The sequence below is a fragment of the Phalaenopsis equestris genome, unplaced genomic scaffold (genome assembly GCF_001263595.1).
Source record: "Phalaenopsis equestris unplaced genomic scaffold, ASM126359v1 Scaffold000002, whole genome shotgun sequence".
Lineage (NCBI taxonomy): Eukaryota > Viridiplantae > Streptophyta > Magnoliopsida > Asparagales > Orchidaceae > Phalaenopsis > Phalaenopsis equestris.
Genome location: NW_018164444.1, coordinates 45,347,528 through 45,367,348, shown reverse-complemented (window position 1 = coordinate 45,367,348; position 19,821 = coordinate 45,347,528). Strand labels below are relative to the sequence as shown.

At 35.4% G+C, this 19,821-nt stretch overlaps 1 protein-coding gene across 2 annotated transcripts in view; it reads left to right on the top strand.

Annotated features, from left to right (window-relative positions):
* Positions 1 to 4,823: 4,823 nt before the first annotated feature.
* Positions 4,824 to 19,821, top strand: part of LOC110039406 (nipped-B-like protein A) — a 36,815-nt gene continuing 21,817 nt past the window's right edge. Inside the window, exons 1-15 of one of the 2 annotated variants that reach the window (XM_020744449.1) lie at positions 4,824 to 5,373; positions 5,471 to 5,580; positions 6,020 to 6,156; positions 6,255 to 6,354; positions 6,431 to 6,681; positions 9,415 to 9,522; positions 9,689 to 9,800; positions 10,956 to 11,052; positions 11,197 to 11,383; positions 11,488 to 11,919; positions 11,988 to 12,514; positions 12,589 to 12,796; positions 16,959 to 17,009; positions 17,101 to 17,259; positions 17,342 to 17,509. In XM_020744449.1, coding sequence (XP_020600108.1) covers positions 5,135 to 5,373; positions 5,471 to 5,580; positions 6,020 to 6,156; positions 6,255 to 6,354; positions 6,431 to 6,681; positions 9,415 to 9,522; positions 9,689 to 9,800; positions 10,956 to 11,052; positions 11,197 to 11,383; positions 11,488 to 11,919; positions 11,988 to 12,514; positions 12,589 to 12,796; positions 16,959 to 17,009; positions 17,101 to 17,259; positions 17,342 to 17,509 — 2,886 coding nt within the window. In that variant the 5' untranslated portion in view covers positions 4,824 to 5,134. Of the gene's footprint in view, positions 5,374 to 5,470; positions 5,581 to 6,011; positions 6,157 to 6,254; positions 6,355 to 6,430; positions 6,682 to 9,414; positions 9,523 to 9,688; positions 9,801 to 10,955; positions 11,053 to 11,196; positions 11,384 to 11,487; positions 11,920 to 11,987; positions 12,515 to 12,588; positions 12,797 to 16,958; positions 17,010 to 17,100; positions 17,260 to 17,341; positions 17,510 to 19,821 lie in introns of those variants that run through there. The other variant, XM_020744450.1, reaches the window with a different exon arrangement.

The following is a 19,821-nucleotide window of genomic DNA, read 5'->3' as shown; positions in this document are numbered from 1 at the left end:
AAGTAAGTAGAATGAGGTTATGATTAGAAGATGCATAGCTTAGATGTTGAACTCGAATGATTGGAAAATAATTCAAGAAAGTAGAGTTTCTCAAGTAACGATAAAGTCTTTGAAAAAGAAAACCTCTTCTCCATCTATAGGGTGATCCAGAATAGCCCAAATCAAAAAGTCCATCCCCCGTAATTGAGTTACAAAAACAATTTATAAGGGCAATATCACATCTACTAACCCTTTCCTTCTCAGATGGCTTCATAACTATGTTAAAATCCCCTCCCACAAACAAAATTTTAGTAACAGAATCACCCATAAGCTCTAATTTCAGCCAAAGCAAAAATTCATCCTACAAAAGAGAACAGGCATAGACAGAAGTGCCCCAATCATGAAAATTTTCCATCTTAAAATGTGTTAGAAAAATTGCTCCTCATCTTCAACAATGGATAATGTAACAGAGTATTTCCAAAAGACCCAAATTTTGTTATTCTTATTGCAGAAAGTCTGATAGCTTTTGAATGTATTCAAAATCTTGTTTTTATGAACATGCACAAAAGGCCCTAAAAGGGCAAAAATGAAGATTTTATGAACCCTAAAAAGATGTTTGAGTCTATTAAAGGAGGAAGGGTCTGCCACTCCCCAAATATGCCTATTCATAATATTAAACATAATGTCTTAAGCCAGCCATCCTAGAAGATCCAGAAGGGTTGCCTAATTGATCTCCATTAGAATAGTAGCTGCCTTCTTGTATAATGTTACTTGCATTAAGGTTTGAAAGTTCATTGTTTCTTTTAGCCTTCTTTCTAGAATGTTTTTGAAGTTGTTATTTATTCTCTAAAGCATTAGAAGTTGTATAAGGGTTGACTTCGGTAGAGGTGGAGGGATGAGAAAATCTTTCATCTGGCTACCTCTGCTTTTCCAAATTGTTATTAATAATAGGAGTGGTATTACTATGAGTATGAGAAAGCGAAATTTCATCAGGTATAGTAGGTAAATAAGGTTCAGTAACATCAATTTTCCCTTTAAGCAATGTTTTTTGAGCATACACATCAATAGAAGTATTAGGAAATGCATTTTCTTTAAATAAATCAACATTTTGCATGGTAGGGTTTTCCTCTTTATCAGGCTCAACATTAGGTGGTGTGGCTTGATGAATATTAGGATTATGATTTTCTGGGAGAGTAGAAGGTTGAATGCCAGTAGATGCTTTAAGGTGGGGATTCAATTTATAACAAAGGGAAGTATGATGCCCAAACATTGAGCAATGATTGCAATATGGGGAATGATGTTCAATTTCTACTTATTGCCAATAACCTTGATGTTGAGAACCAATCCATATCTCATTACAAATGGTTGAGTAATGTCCCTTTCAATAAGGACACAAGCTTGAGAAGGTCTAGAGAGAGTAAGAGTGGCACTATCCATTTCCAAAGGTTTACCAAAAGTAGCAGCCAAAGAAAAGAGAATCTCACGATTGAAAAGATGTAATTTGAGCCCAAGAAATCGAATCAAAATAGAACATATATATAATATATATATAATATAACATGAACTTATATATATTAACTGTACTATGATTTTCCTAAAATAAGTTTTACAGTTCAAATAAAGTCTTCTAACTTTTTTTTAAAAAAAAAATTTGTTACTTCCTCGACAAAGGCGCAAAAAGTTTGATGTGCGGGTTATTACGGTAGCCACAACCATAATATACTTTAGGATAGTTAATATTTTTTTAAATCTTTATAGCTGCCACTCCTAGCGATTTAAGGTATTATTTATCGATTTCACATATTTGCTAGGATGTTAACGCAACCATACGTATCACACAAGTAATATAGGTCTCTAATGGAGTTCTAAGTATCGATCCCACAGGGAAGTTTGGAATTCTTATAATATTAACTCAAAGAAACTCTAAACTAAACTGCAGAAAACTTAACTAGGAATGCGGGTCAAATTTTGTGTTTTTAAACTAAGTGAATTATATATACTACTCTTATCTCTAAACTTAAAGTAAAATTTAATATCACTAAATTAAGTTTTATGAAGAATAGTTCAAATTTTAGAAAGTATCATTCCATTTGTAATGAGATTATAATCAGTGAATAATTTAAATTTTTAAAAATTATATTATATCAAATAAAATCATACATATTATTTACCCTCTTACAAGTGCATAAAGAGCATTGACTGATCCAGAGTCAAGTTTTTAAATCCTTAGTTAGGCTGGGAATATTCTAGCTCTCACTCTAGAGTTCCCATTATCCCTCCGCATTGAGGCTATCATCTAGCAATAGGTTCTCAAATTCTGGATCAAATTAGAGGTTATAGCCTTTCACTCTAGAATCACCAATTTAAGACCAACAAAACTTATTTCCATATTTATTTGCACTTAACCACATGAACCGCGTTCTTATCCATGAGATCAAATGTGATTTTTACTTGGTTGAGGAAAGCATAGCTCCTTCGAATTATTATGTTTCACAAAAAATTTTAACTTAACAATTGATCAAATTGATTAAGTAAATGAAGTTTGAAGTTTGAATCATCACAATTATGAAATTAAAACATTTCTAAACAATTTCAATTCTTCACATGATTATTTCTCATTGCAGGGAGAAAGAAAAAGCAAACTACTCAGATCTCATTTGGAAGATACAATAAAACATGGATTTAAATATAAAAATAAGTTTACATAACAAAAAAAAGTAAAAGAAGTAAAGTACAAACTACTTATCTCAATCTCTTCCCCAAGAAAATCGTTTGAAGTTCCTTTGAATCACTTTCTCTCTTTACAATGTCACTCAATTATCTTTTAGAAATGTAATGAAGAAGAAATTTCTTACTTCTCCTCTCCTCTTACAACTCTAAGATGCAATCTTCTCTGTCACTTTTTTCATTTACTCTCCTCTTCTCCTCATTTTGCCTTTGCCTTTTCTGTAATAAAATCACAATTATATAACATACGACCGAATTTCCTAGATTCACTTCTAGCACCATTTCAAAATTCATCCAAATTCAATGAATTTGAGGAAGAAATCATTCTTGGCACCTAGGAACCACTCTTTTGTAAACTAGCGCATAGGTGCCAAGTAATCTTTTACAAAGGGCCTCTTTTTGAATCCAAATTCCTTCTTTTTTGCTTCTTTTAGCTCTAATTGCCCCAACTTATTGTGTCTGCAACAAAAACATATAAATACCTTCCATTAAAGCACATATCACTAAAAATAGACATTAAATGTTTATACAAAAGTATCATATTTTTAGACATGTTAATATGCATATGTGATAGACACGAGCTTTGTATTATGTGGGTTAAAGACAACCATGAACACTTTTTTTACAATGTCTACTTTCTTCTTGTAGTGACGGATTTATTGGTTGGTATACTAAAGTCACTGAGACCTCACACCTGTATAAATAGTAATTTCTTACTTCTTTTATTAATTTCTACTTGTTTAATTAGTATAGTTCTTGTTTATTTCTGTTCCTAGTCTGTTTGACATTGATTTTTTCGATTTTTTGCGTTATTTGTAAATGTTTTTCTTTTCATTTGCATTTTATTTGTTTTTTCTTTGGTGGGTTTGAGATGATCAAGATGAGACAGTTGACCTTATGAGTTTTTGGTCTGTTAGTCGTTGTTAGTTGGTGTCACAAGCGAAATCCTAATGAAAGCAACCAAGTTCCTCTCTTCTTTTCGACGATATGGTTTTTGAGGATCTTTAAGATGGTTTTTTTTTGTGATATACATATATGACATACACGAGCTTGGTTTTACGTGAGTTAAAGATAACCAAAAACCTTATTTTTTACAAGGTCTGTTGTCTTCTTGTAGTAACAAAATCGTTGGTTAGTATAATGAGTTATGTGATACCTCATGTTTGCAAAAACTATAATTTGTTAGTTCTTTTAGCAATTTCAAATTGTGTTATGATTAATTGATTGTTTTTTACAACATTCAGAAAAAAATGAGTTTCAGGATTTCATGGACCTCCCGATGATTGCTTTTCTACTGCGGACTTCAAACTTCCTTATTTACGTCACGTCAGGTGCATAGCCACGAGATAAAGTTTTACAGGTTTCTACGGTGGGCAGACAGTCTGAAGAAGCTTGAATTCTTCCGGTGGTCATACAGTGCGACATATTCCATTGTTGACATTGATCGAGAATGCCTAGGATCTCTCGAAAACGGTGTAGCTCGTGACATATGCCGTATGTATTTTAAAATCATGCCTAGGATCTCTCGAAAACGGTGTAGCTCGTGATATATGCCGTATGTATTTTAAAATTAATATTATCATATTACTAATTGTAATTTTAATAGTTTTTTTTGTTTTTTTAACAATATTGATATTAACTATTAAGTGAGGTGCTTATCTAGATTTTTGTATTGTTACAAAATGAATTTTTACTTCTGAAGTATTAAATATATGATTACAAAAATTCTATTACAGAAAATATTACTGTCATGGGCAGAATAATCATTTGTTTAGAAATAACTGCCGCACAACTGTTCTAAAATCGCAGAAACAAACAGCTAGTCAGCTTATCTACAGTAATTTCCCAGCAGCAGCTTTCTGGAGTCTTATTGATAAGTTGCAGCTGCCTCAAATAAACCCATAGTCACTTCGACATTAAATTTGAGTAACATAATTCTAATTTATATAAGAATGTCGATAAAAATATTCTAATGATGACTTTTAAATTTTTATAGTCCGTCTCATAATATAAAATAAAAAGCAATTTATACATTAGAAAAAAAGAAACAATGCCTTACGGCGAAGGAGGCCAAATATGATAATCCCGCTACCCAACTGCTTCTAAAACAAGCTTCACACAAATAATTACTGAGTAGGAGAAGGGTAAATACGTAAAAATAGAAAGCTCTCCTCTCATCAGTTGATCGGCGCGGTCCTCGACTATATGCCATCGGTCGTCTCTCTCAACTCGCGTCGAAGCACTCTCTCCTCTCTCTCTCTCCCCTCCGAAACTGTTCCGCGCCATTTTCGTCTTTTCTTCTGGTCTTCATCCCCTTCCTCAATTATTCGAAACAATAGATATTCTTGAAACTCTAACCCTAATTCCACTTCGCCTTGCTCTCACTTACCTGCTTGATCGGCGACGCCGCATCTGGGCTTACTGATCGATGGAATGCCGCCAGGGCATCGGTTTAGAGAAAGCCTGCCGCATCTCCAACACCATACACTCGGAGATCGCTCCCTCCCTCTCTCTTCCTTGGTTACCTGTGTATCTTGGCGCCGCGGATCCAGCTCTTGGGCTCTTCGAGGATGTCTCTGGACGTGGTGTCGATGGAGACCGGTCGGAGGTTTTAGCGCAGGCTGAGAAGATCGTGAGCTTGCTCAGGGATTGTGATGTCAGCTATTTGTAAGTTTTCTCTTAGCTCGGATTTGATCGGATTTGGGTGCTGTTGCTTTGGAGGTGCCCGGGCCTTCGTTTGTCTCTAATTGATTATTTGCTTTAGAAATTTAAACAAGGGGGCGAAGAATTCACCGTGCAGCTCGGTTGAGGTTTCCAGCCTCTATGATGAGGTCATCAAGCGGTACCCATCAGCGTTTGAGTGCTCTACTACAGGTAAATTATACTCAGTTGAAGTTTAGTGGTATGTTTTTATCATTATTCATCATATATGTCCATGCATAGGTCAGTTTATGCGGTGTTTGGGTTCATTTAGTTGTTATTCTGAAATTCTATCATCTATTCCTAGTTCATGTGTTGGTAATCTTTTTTATTGGTTCTCAGTTGTAAAATCTGTGATTGAACTGACACCATAAACTTAATTGAGTAACTCTAATTTAGATAGCAAAAATGCAGAATGTTGTGGTGCAATTTTCTAGTTGGAAGTTGTACAAGCAATAACTGAGTGGTTTGAACCTGCATGTAGTTTCTGGATGTGTTCATGTGCTTGCTATTGAGCATTTTATTTATTATATCTTATAGGAGATTTTTATTGCTAACTACTTCTATATATTTCTGCATCCTTACCTTACGTTATGCTGTTCAAGCTTCTCAGGTCCTTTCCAGACAGAGCATCATCAACATGAAGTATTAGAAAAGAAACCTTTTATGAAAAATATATCTAGTACAGGCCATGGGCATTTAGAAAATGGTGCCCCTTTTAGTAATCACATAGGAAGCAATTTAGTTCATGTGAGTATATTTTTTTAACATTTGTGTGCTAATCTCTTTTCTTTTTTATAATCTTACATTTTATTGTATAATTTTACATCGACTAATATATTCTTCAGGAACCTTTAACTTCTGCTGATTCAAGCAAACCCAAAATTAAGAAGAAAGAAAGTTATTCCAAATCATTGTCATCAGGACCTGGTCCTCCTAATCTCGAAGGTTGCCATTTTTTGAATTTTTTCACGTGACTATCTTTTTTTTATTTATGGTAAAATTTCCTACATTTTGTCTATAGCTATGCTTGGTACCTTCTGTGAGATGTTGGAAGACTTTTGTGGGAAAGCAGAAGTTCTTGATGATATAGGAGGGGAAGGTGGATCATCAATTCCGCTCGTGGACATAACAAATCTTATAAATGAGATAACATCTGTTTCTGCAAAGAAAATCTTGCATTTGGTTCCTCCTGAAACTCTTGTAAGAGTCATAAATGTTCTTGATCAGCAGATTCAATGTGGACAAGGTTTTTCTATTAACGAGAATGAAAATGTAAGTATGATATATGCCAATTTTTAATGATAATGGTATTTAATTTGATTAGTCATATTCTTGGTTCCATGAAACTGTCACCTCCTGCTATTACTAGCTAAATTTGCCATACTGTATTTGCTTTCAATACTGGAATAACTACAGCTGATTATTTATCAGAATTGTTTGGGCTTTGTTTCGAATCTCTTGTATTGTACGTACACGTCATGTTTAGTTTGCATGATGCTCAATTTAAACAATGTGCCAAACTACTAAGGGATGAAGTAAGGCGTTTAGAGTCTTTAAAGGGTTGAAGTGTAATTCAATGTAGGGTAACTACAACTGGTGCCTACGAGGTTAGTTAGCTTAACTCATAAATGAAACTATTTAATATGTAGCACATTTTAAACCCTCTTTTGAAAATAGTGGGTTGATGACTCACATTTCAAGCATGTTTGGAATAAAGACCGTACTTGTTAATTATTAAACCCATTTTGCATTCTGGAGAGAGAGCACCGAGGAATAGAGCTGTTTTAGGGAGGGTTGCCTATAGTGTGGATTTGATGAGGTGGACACGAAAGGGGTGAAGGCTGAGAGACATACAAGCTGAAAAGGATGGACTATGGAGGGAATTCTTTGAAGCCAACTATTTTTTGAAGGGGGCTATAAAATAATAAGGCAAGGAAGAGAAAAGGATGAGGTGATTATAGATGGGAAGTGGGAGATTCAGGGAAGGTTACCATTGCAGCTATTTTGTTGAAGGAGGAAAAACTTCAGGCTTAGTGATAGTGTCCTCATCAGATCTTCTCAACACCTTGTGCTCCTCTAAAAGAAAACATGTCAATGGAAGCTAGTTTATAATCTTTGATAGGGAGAGCCTTTAGTTTTGAGCAATTATGGCATTGAATTGGAGTGCTGGGGGTGCATTTTTTTCTTGAAATTGTCATTAGAGACTAAAATGCAGATCTTTTGTGTTTATGTAGACGTTAGAGTGGTAAAGTTTGTCGATCTATAGGCCTAAAAATCTTCTTCTATCAATGCGTAGCCTGATTACTTTATGGTCACCTTAGTATAATGCCTAAACAACAAAAATCTTAACATCTTATGTGCAACTACATTAATGCCTTCGTAAGGTCACAATCATTTGAGTGTCATGGAATACCTTCTTTTTCTAGAGTTGATACTAACTTTACCCGATCATTTTAGTGGAAAGTTTGTTTGAAGCTCACTATTTATGGACAAGTCATCACAGCTTTATGTCAATCAACTTTTAAATTTTATTAATCCTTATTTGTTATTATTATTGTTAAACATATTTTGCTCAAATCTTTTTGAACAACATTTATTCATTATATCTTGTTCTCCTCTTTTTCTTGTTAACTCTTTGACACTAAACATTTGTACTCATTGAATGGGTGCATTTTCTATGATTTGTTGTGCACGTCCTAATTATCTAAGTTTATATTCTGCTATTTTATCTTCAACATATGTTGTCTCACCATCTCTATATAATCATTCATTAATGTCTTTTCTAGTTTTTTCATACATTTATTTTACATTTTCATTTCCTACATGATTAACCTAAATACCAATGACTTCTTACTCCACAATACTTGGGATTTATTTAACATAGCTAGCTTCATTGTAGCTTTAAGAAACACTTTCTAAAGGTTCCTGATTCCTAAAGTAAGTTTACTACTTTTGTTTATAGCCATTCGCTGAAAGCTATACCATGGAAAGGTTAGATAACGTCTCTATTATATCAATAGAAAGTCGTGAGTAAGATCAAGCAATACTTTTAATTTTGCTAGACAGCTTTTGGAAAGAATTTAAAAGAGCAGTCATGTGTTTAAACCTACTGTCTGATGAAAATGAAGTTAAATTCATCATTCCTTTTGATTACCATTCTTATTTGCTCATTTTGCTATCATATACTCAAAAATGGTTTCCCATGAAGGTTTTCAATTGACAAAATCATAATTCTGTGGATTCAAGCAACGTTTGAACTAATTAATTAATTGTGTAAAGGGATCCTGATCTTATGTAGGCTGTCATTCCGATTTATTCAAGTGTTGGTTAAATAAATTATAATTATCCTAATCTAGCATATTCAAAAAAATGATGTTTTTCAGATTATTCCAACCAATGAATAGTTTTCAAGCACATTATTACTATAGCAAATGCAAATTAAAGTTGTTGAAATTGTTTTTAAATAAAGAGCAGTTGTTTTAAATAAAAAATTACAAAATTTAAACATTTTTCTTAGGTGCTACTTTCTTTGCATGCTAAAATCGATTTATCCGCAAAATTATTGGCATAATTCTTTTTTGCATGAATCATAGTGAATTCTTTGTTTGCATACTTTTTTTTCTTATATTTTTATTGAACTTTTTTATTTAAAAGCATCTTTATCATTAGTAATATGTTCATGATAAGAGCAATTAAACATTTGATAGATTGTTTCAGACCGTGGTATGAAGGGAAAAATGGACATTGTTATGGAATGAGATCTGTGTTTTGAAGTTTTCTGGCAGAATAGAAAATTTGGTCTCAGCAGGACCATATCCCTTTTTATTTGCTGTAGTGTGTATATAATGATGTGCCTTACTAGTTACTAATGATGCTCAAACATGCTTGCTTATGAAGCTCTGCTCTGATTGTGTTTTTCACTGTATTCATTTTAGCTTGACGTCAGCTGCGAGCTGCTCTTTGACATTGTTAATTCTATGACTAATGTGTGCTGTCATGTTTAAGTCCTCCACAGAAGTTTTACCAATCGTATTGCATGCTCTAGAGTCCACTCATGCCGTTCTTGTAATTATGACCCAACAAGATATGCCAAAGCAGCTATACAAAGAAGAGGTATGTTGTGACTGCTCTGCTTGGATGGTTTTAGTTAATGTGAACATGTTATATTGGAGTTTTTTTTTTATTTGTGTTCAATTAAATTTTGGAACCAATTGACATTTTATGATTAACTAATGTAATTTGAGATACTGCTTTAAAAATGATCTAATTTTAATTTCAGATCATTGAGCGGATTGTTGACTTCTCAAGATACCACATGATGGAGGTCATGGCTGCCTACAACCCATTTTACCACACCCCTCAAGAACAAAATGAAAATGGTGAATTTGACTGTAAGTTCAGCAAAGTTAATTTACATTAATGTTTATCATCATCTAGCTTACTTAAAATATACTGATTGGTTTCATGCGGAACTAATGCCTTAAGTGGTTTACACAAATAGCTTATCTCCTGTTCAAATATTTATTCTAAATTCCTACGTTTTTTATCCATTTTTTTCGAATAATCACCTTCAGTAGCCATATACATCCTGTTTGGGGTTTGTCTCACTTCTTCATGAATCCAATTAGTTTAGATAAATTTTTTTGTACAATTTCTAGGCATTATTGCCTTGATGTTTTAGATTCAACTTATTTTAAGAAAGATAGAGGTAAACCTAAAAAGACTTGGGCATATTGTATAAAAAATGATCTTAATTTATTAGAATTAAATGAAAATATGACACTCAATAGGACCCAAAGGAGAAAAATGATTCTTGTAGCCGACCCCACTTAGTGGGATAAAGGCTTGCCGTTGTTATTGTACTGCCGTTGATGCTTTCCTATTTTTGCAATTGCATTCATAGTAGTCATTTCTTCTTACTTCATCGGTTTATTTTTTATCTTAATTTATTAGAATTAAATGAAAATATGACACTCAATAGGACCCAAAGGAGAAAAATGATTCTTGTAGCCGACCCCACTTAGTGGGATAAAAGCTTGCCGTTGTTATTGTACTGCCGTTGATGATTTCCTATTTTTGCAATTGCATTCATAGTAGTCATTTCTTCTTACTTCATCGGTTTATTTTTTGTTCTCCGTTGTAGTTGTCGTAATCACCAAAGAATTTTTTTTCCTATAACCTTATATTTAATGGGTGTCTTCTCTTGCGCTCAGCTATTATGTCCTTCTTAGTTTTACCATTCATCCGTTATAAGTTTCTCAAATTTTTGTGTCACTTTAATTGCTGGTAGCATGTATGTTATTGAAGCTCATATCCATCCAACATCTTATTATATCGATATTTTATATAATTTTTTTCTTTCAGGTTTTTGTTATTCTTTTTTGAAATTGATCCCTAGGGCACCGTTCCATTTTTTCAAATGATATTTTTCTAATGCATTGTTAAAACACCAAACATTTGTGTTGGAGTTTGAAAGCATTACTCCAAGTTTCAGTTTTAATTAAATTATTTTCTCGTATTTTAATTAAAATTTAATTTGTGTTTAGGCGATGAAGTTGAAGATGATGATGCTGATAATGGCTCTGTAGGCAGAAAACGACGCAACGTTCGGATTACAAATGTAAAGAAGTCTACTGTAAACAAGTGAGCCGGTGGATTTCACTTTATGTTTTGACTGCTCCATAATTTTCTAATTTGTAGCTGTCATCTTCACGACAATACATTTCTATTTTTCTTTATCTAAATACATGTGATTTTTCCCAACCTTTTTATTTCCTTTTGTGACAGGGTTTCTACACTAGTTAATTCTGTTGTTCAAAAGCTATGTTCTATATTAGACTATATTAAGGATCTTTTGTCAGCTGTGCGGCTGTCAGATAGCTGCATTTTTCAGCTATTGAAAGCAAGCATTTCTACTTTCTTGGTTGACAATATACAGCTCTTGCAGTTGAAGTCTATTAATTTACTTTGTGGGGTAATATGCTCTCTGGTGCTCTAGCTGTTTTTCATGGAGTACGATTTACTTTACTGTCAATCTCTTAGATTCTATATATTCTTCTTGTTTTTACTTTGGAGCAGGTTTTTGCTTCATACCCAGAGCAAAGAGATTTCTTGTTAGATGAGATACTGCACCTCTTTCCAAAATTGCAATTTTCAAAGCGTTCTCTGAGAGCCTACCATTTACCAGATGTGGAGCAGAAGCAGATTCAGATGGTGACAGCTTTGCTGATCCACTTGGCACAATTTGGTTCCAATCTTCCGGATGCTGTAAAGACTGCATCAACTATGGATGCCATTTTGAATTCTTCAGTTGATGCAGCTTGCCCATCTAAATGTCGTGATGTTGCACAATTGGTGTCAATTGCTTTATGGACCAAGATTGTTGAAAGGTGTACTAATACTAAAGCCCAGGATTTATCAGAATCAAAAACTATTTTGGAAAACCTTGTGACAGACCTGTTGACAACCTTAAATTTGCCAGAGTACCCAGCTGCTGCTTTTATCTTACAGGTGATGGTTTTTGATCTAGACATAATGTTCTCAACTTTGATATGCAATTAATGATGAAATATGTGCAGGTTCTCTGTGTTGTTTTGCTCCAAAATGCTGGGCTTAAGTCGAAAGATGTCTCAGCTCGATGCATTGCAATTGATGTTCTCGGAGCAATTGCAGCCAGACTAAAACGTGATTCTGCAAATTGCAGAGGAGAGATGTTGTGGATTCTGCAGGAGTTGCCTGAGGGGGAGGCTGAGGCATGTAGTAAATTAAAAGATTCATGTTGCATTTGTTTTTGTGGAAAAGGTGTAAACATGAATTGTCAAGTTTGTCATAGATGGTTTCATGAGGATTGCTTAGGAGTCTCTGTACAAGAGAAGTTGGTCCGTGATTGGTCGTGTCATGTCTGTCTTTGCAAAAAGCAGCTTAGTGTCTTGAAATCATACTGCCAGCCCCAAAGTAAGGAAAGCATTAAATCTGCTAAAGGTGCTGCGAAACACTCTTCCAAAGAGTCCGATTTAGTAACAAAATTTGAGATCCTTCAGCAAATTCTCCTGAACTATCTCGACGAGACCGGTCAACAAGATGATGCAAATTTGCTTACTCGTTGGTTGGTTAACTTTCTGTTTTTGCTTGATGCAATTTAACATTTTGAAAGTATTAAATTGATAAATTTTTTTGCAGGTTCTATCTGTCCCTATGGCACAAGGATAACCCTGTATCTCCAGAAAAGGTCATTTACCTTTTTGCCAGATTAAAATCAACAGCAATTTTGGGGAAATCAGAAGTTACGCTGGCACTGTCAAGAGATTGGGCTAAAAGGATTTGCTTAGCATTGGGGCAAAACCTTTCCTTTTCTAGAGGTTTTGATAAAATTTTCACGCATCTTCTGGTAAATACTCATCTTTTTCAATTTTTTTTTTTAAATGTGCGATAATATTTTTTTCACACATAGCAAACACACTGACACTAACAAAGCAGTTTCTTAAATGTGCGAAAATATTTTTTTCACACATAGCAAACACACCGACACTAACAAAGCAGTACAGTGAGTAGACTAGGAGAGAGATAGAGGTAAGGGAAGGGAAGAAAGTGAGAAGAAGACGGAGATAGGCTTGGCAAGGTTTGGTTAGGTCGTTAGCAGAGTTTTTGACAGAAAAGACCTGTCACACCCACTTAGGGCATACGCAAGAGTAGCAACAAGAAGAGGGAAGTTCCCAAGGAGTCTTCTAGCTAGTGTCAGTGTGTGTCTCAGGACTCTGATAGGTAGTTGACTCTACCGAAAAAGACCCCAGTCAGATATTCTTCTTCTAAGAGGTCAGTGACTAAGGGGTATTAAAGGAAGGGAAAGTCACAAGCCCAAACAGGCTGGGCGGATCCCGGGCAACGGAAAGGACTCGATATCTTTGATGCTGCAGCTACCTTCCCGCCGTTGGCTCCAACTAAGCTCTAACCTCCAAGGCTCGCTCGGCTCTGAAGTTCAGGCTTGGGGCGCTTGACAAGTTTTCGCGAGGAGGGACTTGAGTGAGGCGCTAATCACATGTTTAGGGCCCAAGAGGCATACCATTAGGGACCATGCCGCCGATAAACTGCCATCAATAGCTAGCAAGGGGAATACAGGGGGGTAAGAAATTCGTGCTGAAAAGAGAAAATAAAGAAGTACTCTGATTTCATTTTGAATTTTCGAACTAGAACTAGCATATGATCTTTTGTGAGAATAGAAATGAAAACGCTACGCGCCTTGGAAAGCATGATTCAAGATCTTCTATCGCACCGATATCACATGGAACCGATGAACATTGCTTTCGTCTCGCGAGAGTTCTGTAAAAAGAATCGACTGCAATTTTTCGTAAGAAAACAGGATCCGGGGTTGGCGTGCATTCCCGTCCCATCCCACAAACACAAAGATGAGTTGTTGTTGGCTCTATCTATATTCCTTTCTGGAGTCGCACAACTTTCATTTTGTTCTTTTGATTTTGAAAGATGAAATTCAGCAAATTTGAGGCGCTAGAGGTGCGTCAGCAAGAATTTTTTGAGATTGTCTCAAAACTCTCGATCGAGAGACGTTCTTTCCGTAGCAAAGATCTGCCCGTAGGCGAGTTCCGTGGCCGACACGTGCGGGAGCTTCTCGCGAACTAGGTCGGGGAATCCTCTCGGCCGGCAAGCCTTAAGAAACCGTTTTCTTTCTCTGCCTAGGAAATTCTCTTTAGACCACTTGTCATCTTCAAGATTCTGAATCCTAAGCAACAAAAGTGAAGAACTATTGAAGAGTGCATCAGCAGGATTCGGTTGTGGTTTTCCGTCACGTCAGGAGTCAGTAATACGTTTCGGTAGTCATCGATCTTGACAGAAGACTCAATCCTCCTCTTTGATCCGGAAAGCAGTTTTTGAATCCAAGAGTCATCCTTTTCAATAAAAGGACCCCGAGGTACGTGTGAACCAAAAAAACCCAAATCTGCTGCTTAGGGTTGAAGCCTTTTTTTCCCCTAAGAGCTAATAGATAGGGTTCCTAGTGCCTCGGTGACTAGCGTTGAAAAAGCAGCAAATAGACTTGAAGAAGTGAAAGATAAGGTCTGTGGGACAACAACACCGGTCAATCTCTACAGAACAGAAGATTGCAAAGACAAGGTGCGTCAGCAATTGGCCTTGGATGCAAAAGATCGAGAAGAAAGAGGCTGATCAAGAATTCTGTTGAGGTGTCTATCAGGTGATGAAGCGATGGAGGTCATGCACCAACTGGCATCTTGGCGGAGCACCAAGGAGGGCGAAAGCTGTTTCCGTATTTGCTGCAAGAATCTCATAGAATGAAGCAGATAGCTAAAGAATTTGTTGAGATATTCTCTTTTCTCTTCTCAATCACTCTTGCTTTCAGATCATCGCTCTTGCATTCAGCTTGAACTGATCATGATCTTTCTCTTTCCTTTTTTCTGCTTAGTCTTTGAGTCAGCGTATATAAGCAGCTGTTTAGTTGAGAAGCAATTCTTTAGTGCTAAACGCCCCTCAGTGTAAATGGGGGTGGAGGTTGGTTGAAGAAGATGATGTTACATTACACGGGGTTCAGAACCAGCCGTCGAAGTGAATGAATTCGAAAGAACGAAGAAGTAAGGTAAGGAAATGAGACGACTCTTTCTTTCACTCTTTCATAAGCAGATCTTCCCCGGAACACCAATAACGAGTTTTTTTTTATTCCTCTCGTATATTGTCGTCACGCCCTTAATGATAGGTTTTGAAAAAGACTTTTCATGTCATTACCATTTAGGTCTGATTCGGATCCCTCTGTTGTTTCCCTTTCCTCCCGAACCTTTTCCTCGAAATGAGAAAGAAGATGGTACACTCGAATTGTCTTTTTTCAGTGCTTCTTGCTTGCCAAAGATCCAACTTCTACAATTGGTAGGTCACCGGGTTCTTCAAATCAGTCGTGTTTTCCGTGGTTTTCCCATGTTACAACTTTCGTACCAATTCGATCGATCCGGAATGGATCGGTTAAACATTCCATTAGGGAGCCCAGTCTTGACTCTTCTGTGTGGTATTCATTCTCGTTCGGCTCTTGGAATCACATCCAGCAGTGGTTGGAACAGCTCGCAAAATCCAACCACTTCACCTACTTCATTGCCCCCAACCGTGTCCCGTACCTCTATTGAAACAGAATGGTTTCATGTTCTTTCATCGATTGGTTATTCCTCCCCGTTCGTATCTCCTTATCCCATTTTGGTCTCTATTAGTTCACAAGATTGAAGGGCCAAGTCATTGAAAAGCCTAGATTCAATTGTTTTCCAAGAATGTTGAGCCGGGCCCGGGTATGTCAGTGAAGTTCAGCCATGTATCTGGGAGGAAGCTTTCAGTTCTTTGCGCTTGGTGTAGCAGCTAGATTTCGATTCATCCTTTTGGTTTCATACAGAATTGGACGTTGAACCCATTTCATATGATGGGAGTTGCTGGAGTCTTAGGCGCTGCTATGTGCTATTCATGGCGCCACCGTAGAAACAAACCTTCTTCGAAGATGGTGACGGTGCAAAGAAATTCCGTGCTTTTCACTTTACACCCAACGCAAGCAGACTTCTTTCATGGTCACTGCTAACCGCTTTGAGTCAAAAATCTTTGGGGTTGGTTTGGTTACATTTCTTTATGCTCTTTTTGCCGGTAACCGGTTTATGGATGAGTGCTATTGGGTTAGTCGGTCTGGCTCTGAACCTACGTGCCTATGACTTCGTTTCCCAAGAAATCCGTGCAGCGGAAGATCCTGAATTTGCAACTTTCTACACCTCTCTGAAACGAAGGTCTTCGTGCTTGGATGGCGGCTCAGGATCAGCCTCATGAAAACCTTCTATTCCCTGAGGAGGTTCTACCCCGCGGAAACGCTCTTGAATTTCACTTTCACCTTAGCCGGTCGTGACCAAGAAAGCACCGGTTTCGCTTGGTGGGCCGGGAATGCCAGACTTCTCAATTTGTCCGGTCAACTACTTGGGGCTCACGTAGCTCATGCCGGATTCATCGTATTCTGGGCCGGAGCAATGAACCTGTCTATGGCGTTGAATGTTGGCCTTTAAAAGAGAAGCATAATAATAAGTTAAGTGTTGCCGAGATGAGAATGATTAGGTGGATGAGTGGCTTTACACTTAGAGACAAAATGCGGAATGAATATATTCGTGATAGGGTTGGTGTAGCTCCTGTGACAGACAAAATTAGAGAAAGTCGTCTTAGATGGTTTGGTCATATTAAACGTCGACCATTAGATGATCCGATTAGGAGAGTAGATGTTTTAAATTCGACTTGTGTTAAGAAAGGCAGAGGTAGACCTAGGAAGACTTGGGCTTATTGTATTAAAAATGATCTTAATTTACTAGAACTAAATGAAAATATGACACTAAATAGGATGCAATGGAGAAAAAGGATTCATGTAGCCGACCCCACGTAGTGGGATTAAGGCTTTGTTGTTGTTGTTGTTGTTGTTGTATAGAACTGCTATTCTGTTACTTGATGTTTGATGTATGTATTGCTTTTATCGGAATAATGAAAAAACTAGCCTTTTTGTTTGTTGAAAAAATGATTCTCAGGCAAGTTTGAGGGAAGGCTCTTCTATACTAAGGGCAAAAGCATTACGTGCGGTGAGACTGCTTTCTAGATTATTTTTTGTTTTACTGATTTGATCTAAAATTTTATCAAATTTATTTTGCCTACTTCACCTTTTTTGCACAGGTTAGCTCTATAGTAGAAGCTGATCCAGAAGTTTTGTATGATGAACGAGTCCAAACTGCCGTTGAGGGAAGGTTTTGTGATTCTGCAATTTCTGTTCGTGAGGCTGCTCTTGAACTTGTTGGTAGGTATATTGCATCTCATCCAGAGGTGGGCTTGAAGGTAGGTAGTATGCATGAGTTTTATGTTGTTCTCATGGATTATTCTGTTTGCTAAGTTCATTATGTTATTTGTTTCCTGATAGTACTTCGAAAAGGTTTCTGAACGTATAAAGGACACGGGTGTAAGTGTACGCAAGCGGGCAATCAAAATTATTAGAGATTTATGCACTTCTAATGCTAGTTTTCCCGAAGCAACAAATGCTTTTATAGAGATGATCTCTCGTATCACAGATGAAGAATCCAGTGTGCAAGTGAGTTTTTTATCATCGCTCCCAATGTTTTATATAGTCTGAAAATTTGCTAAAGATATCGCTGAATTTTGCATTCTTTACATTATTCTAGGTCCAGCTGAATTTAACATATACTTTAATACGCAAGTTATCCATACCACTGAATTTATTTTGTTTTTCAAATAGAGCCATGAAAGTAACTCTACTATGTACTGTTCTTTTAAAACTTCAATAATCAGAATCTGTAATTAAAATATCATTTAAATTTATGAAATGATTATAATGGTATTACCAGAGCGATAGGTTAACTAAAAGCATCACAACTGCTCAATGCATGAGGCTGCAGTTGCCATCCATTGCATTCTTTTGAGATTTAGACATTGACTATCTTATTATATTGTGATAATGAGCTGGCTTGATCCTTGTAAGAAGTGCAACTTGGTTGATACTTGCTCAAGCCTGTTGCTGTGAATGCTTATTGACAGTTTATCATGCAAAGAAGTCTGAATAAATCATTCATATTGATTTGTTTTTTTGTTTTTATGCAGAAATCACAGGCATGCTTGGACAGCTTAAAATTATTATCACACTCTTTATTAAAACTAGTAGAAAAGATAATGTAATTGGAAAACCTACTCTTAACTTCGAAAAGATACATCTCTTTCATTTTTTTTGACAATAAAATGGGTGTGGCTATTAAATTACCTTTGCATATAATGCATTTGACTTCCTATGACGTTCATTCCAAAAACAGTAGGTTGATGGGATGCAGCTAGATACATTTGGGTGGAAGAACATGTACTTCGCAATTTTCATTCAAGAATTTTGGATCTAATTGATGTTTTTTTAATATGTTAGTATTACATATAGAAGAGATTTAAACCTTTTGAGTTTCTCAACTACGATTCAAAAAGCTCTATGAAGCTAAAATGTCATTCAAGTATATGTCTAGAAGATGATTAAATTATTTTTTGTTCTAGAAAACACATTGGTGAGATTGTAATTTACAAAGGGATGAGTAAATATGTACCCTCTATTATAATTTTATTTTTAAATTATCTATGCTCCGGTCTTTTGGATGATTGATTCAAGCTAAGATATATCACTGCTAAGTTTTTTTGGGCCTTCCTACAATTTTGACCAATAATTTCTAATTTTTTCCTTTAAAATTACATCTCATATGCTCATTTTTCATTCTAGTAATTTTAAATATTTTATTTTCTTACATTTGTTTTTCTTTTGCTCTATTTTTCTCTTATTTCAACATGTACCACACACTTCTCATGTATTTGCATTTGTAAAACTTAATTTTTGTTAATTAGTTGTGTAACATTTTACTGTCTCAATCACATTAAAACACATATGAAAGAGAGTATTTCACTTTATAAAAGTTAGTGTTAGTTGCATTTTTGATGTGGTTAGAGATCTGGGTATTTAATAAGTATTAAACTTTACGTGTTACATATCTATAGGCACAAGTATTGTGTGGTTTGTATGTAGATTCCCCTTTCGACGGATGTCTCATTTATTAGAGCAATGTCATGCAAATATCATTCAAACGTTTATCTTTTTTTCAATATCCTCGAACATACATAGAAATACTAATAGATGTGAATGCCAAGTTTTTTTTTTTTTTTTTTTTTTCAATCATTCGATATTCTCATAGCCTTTAAGATTTCACTAGGAAGATCTAACCAAAATATGACAACTGTCCAAATTTTAGTGCTGATCTCAACTGGTCATAAAGCTTAATCTTTATATATTTTAAATTGTTAATTGAAACTTAATTTTTTTGCATCAGTTTATTGTATTCTTTATGATTTATTTCATGATGCTCTCATGAAATTATTTTTTCAAACTCTCATTTGATCATTTCTCTAAATAGTATTTTGTTAATTTCTTCACCCTATTACTATTAAGATTAAGCTATCTTTAAATTTATGTCATATAATTATATTAGATAGTTTTCATCATCGTTTAAAATGCACAATAAGAGGTGCTCCTATATGTCCAACTTGAGGCATGCTTTAGAGTTTTTTTTTTCTTTTAATTGCGGGAGGCCTAGCCTTATTGGGTGAGGTTGAGGCGCGCCTCATTTTGAAAACACCTCAAAATTATGTGACTATCCATAAATTTTTTAAATAAAACTAAAAATAAAATCAATATACTTTATTTACTCTCACTTCTCACACATTTTAAAATAATAATAAATAAACGAAAAATATATCTATAAAAATTTATGAAGTTGAAGTTTTAATTTTTCAGCATATTTATTGTTTTAATTAATATTTTTTTAACGATTATTTACTAGAAAAATGAAGATAATTGAGTTT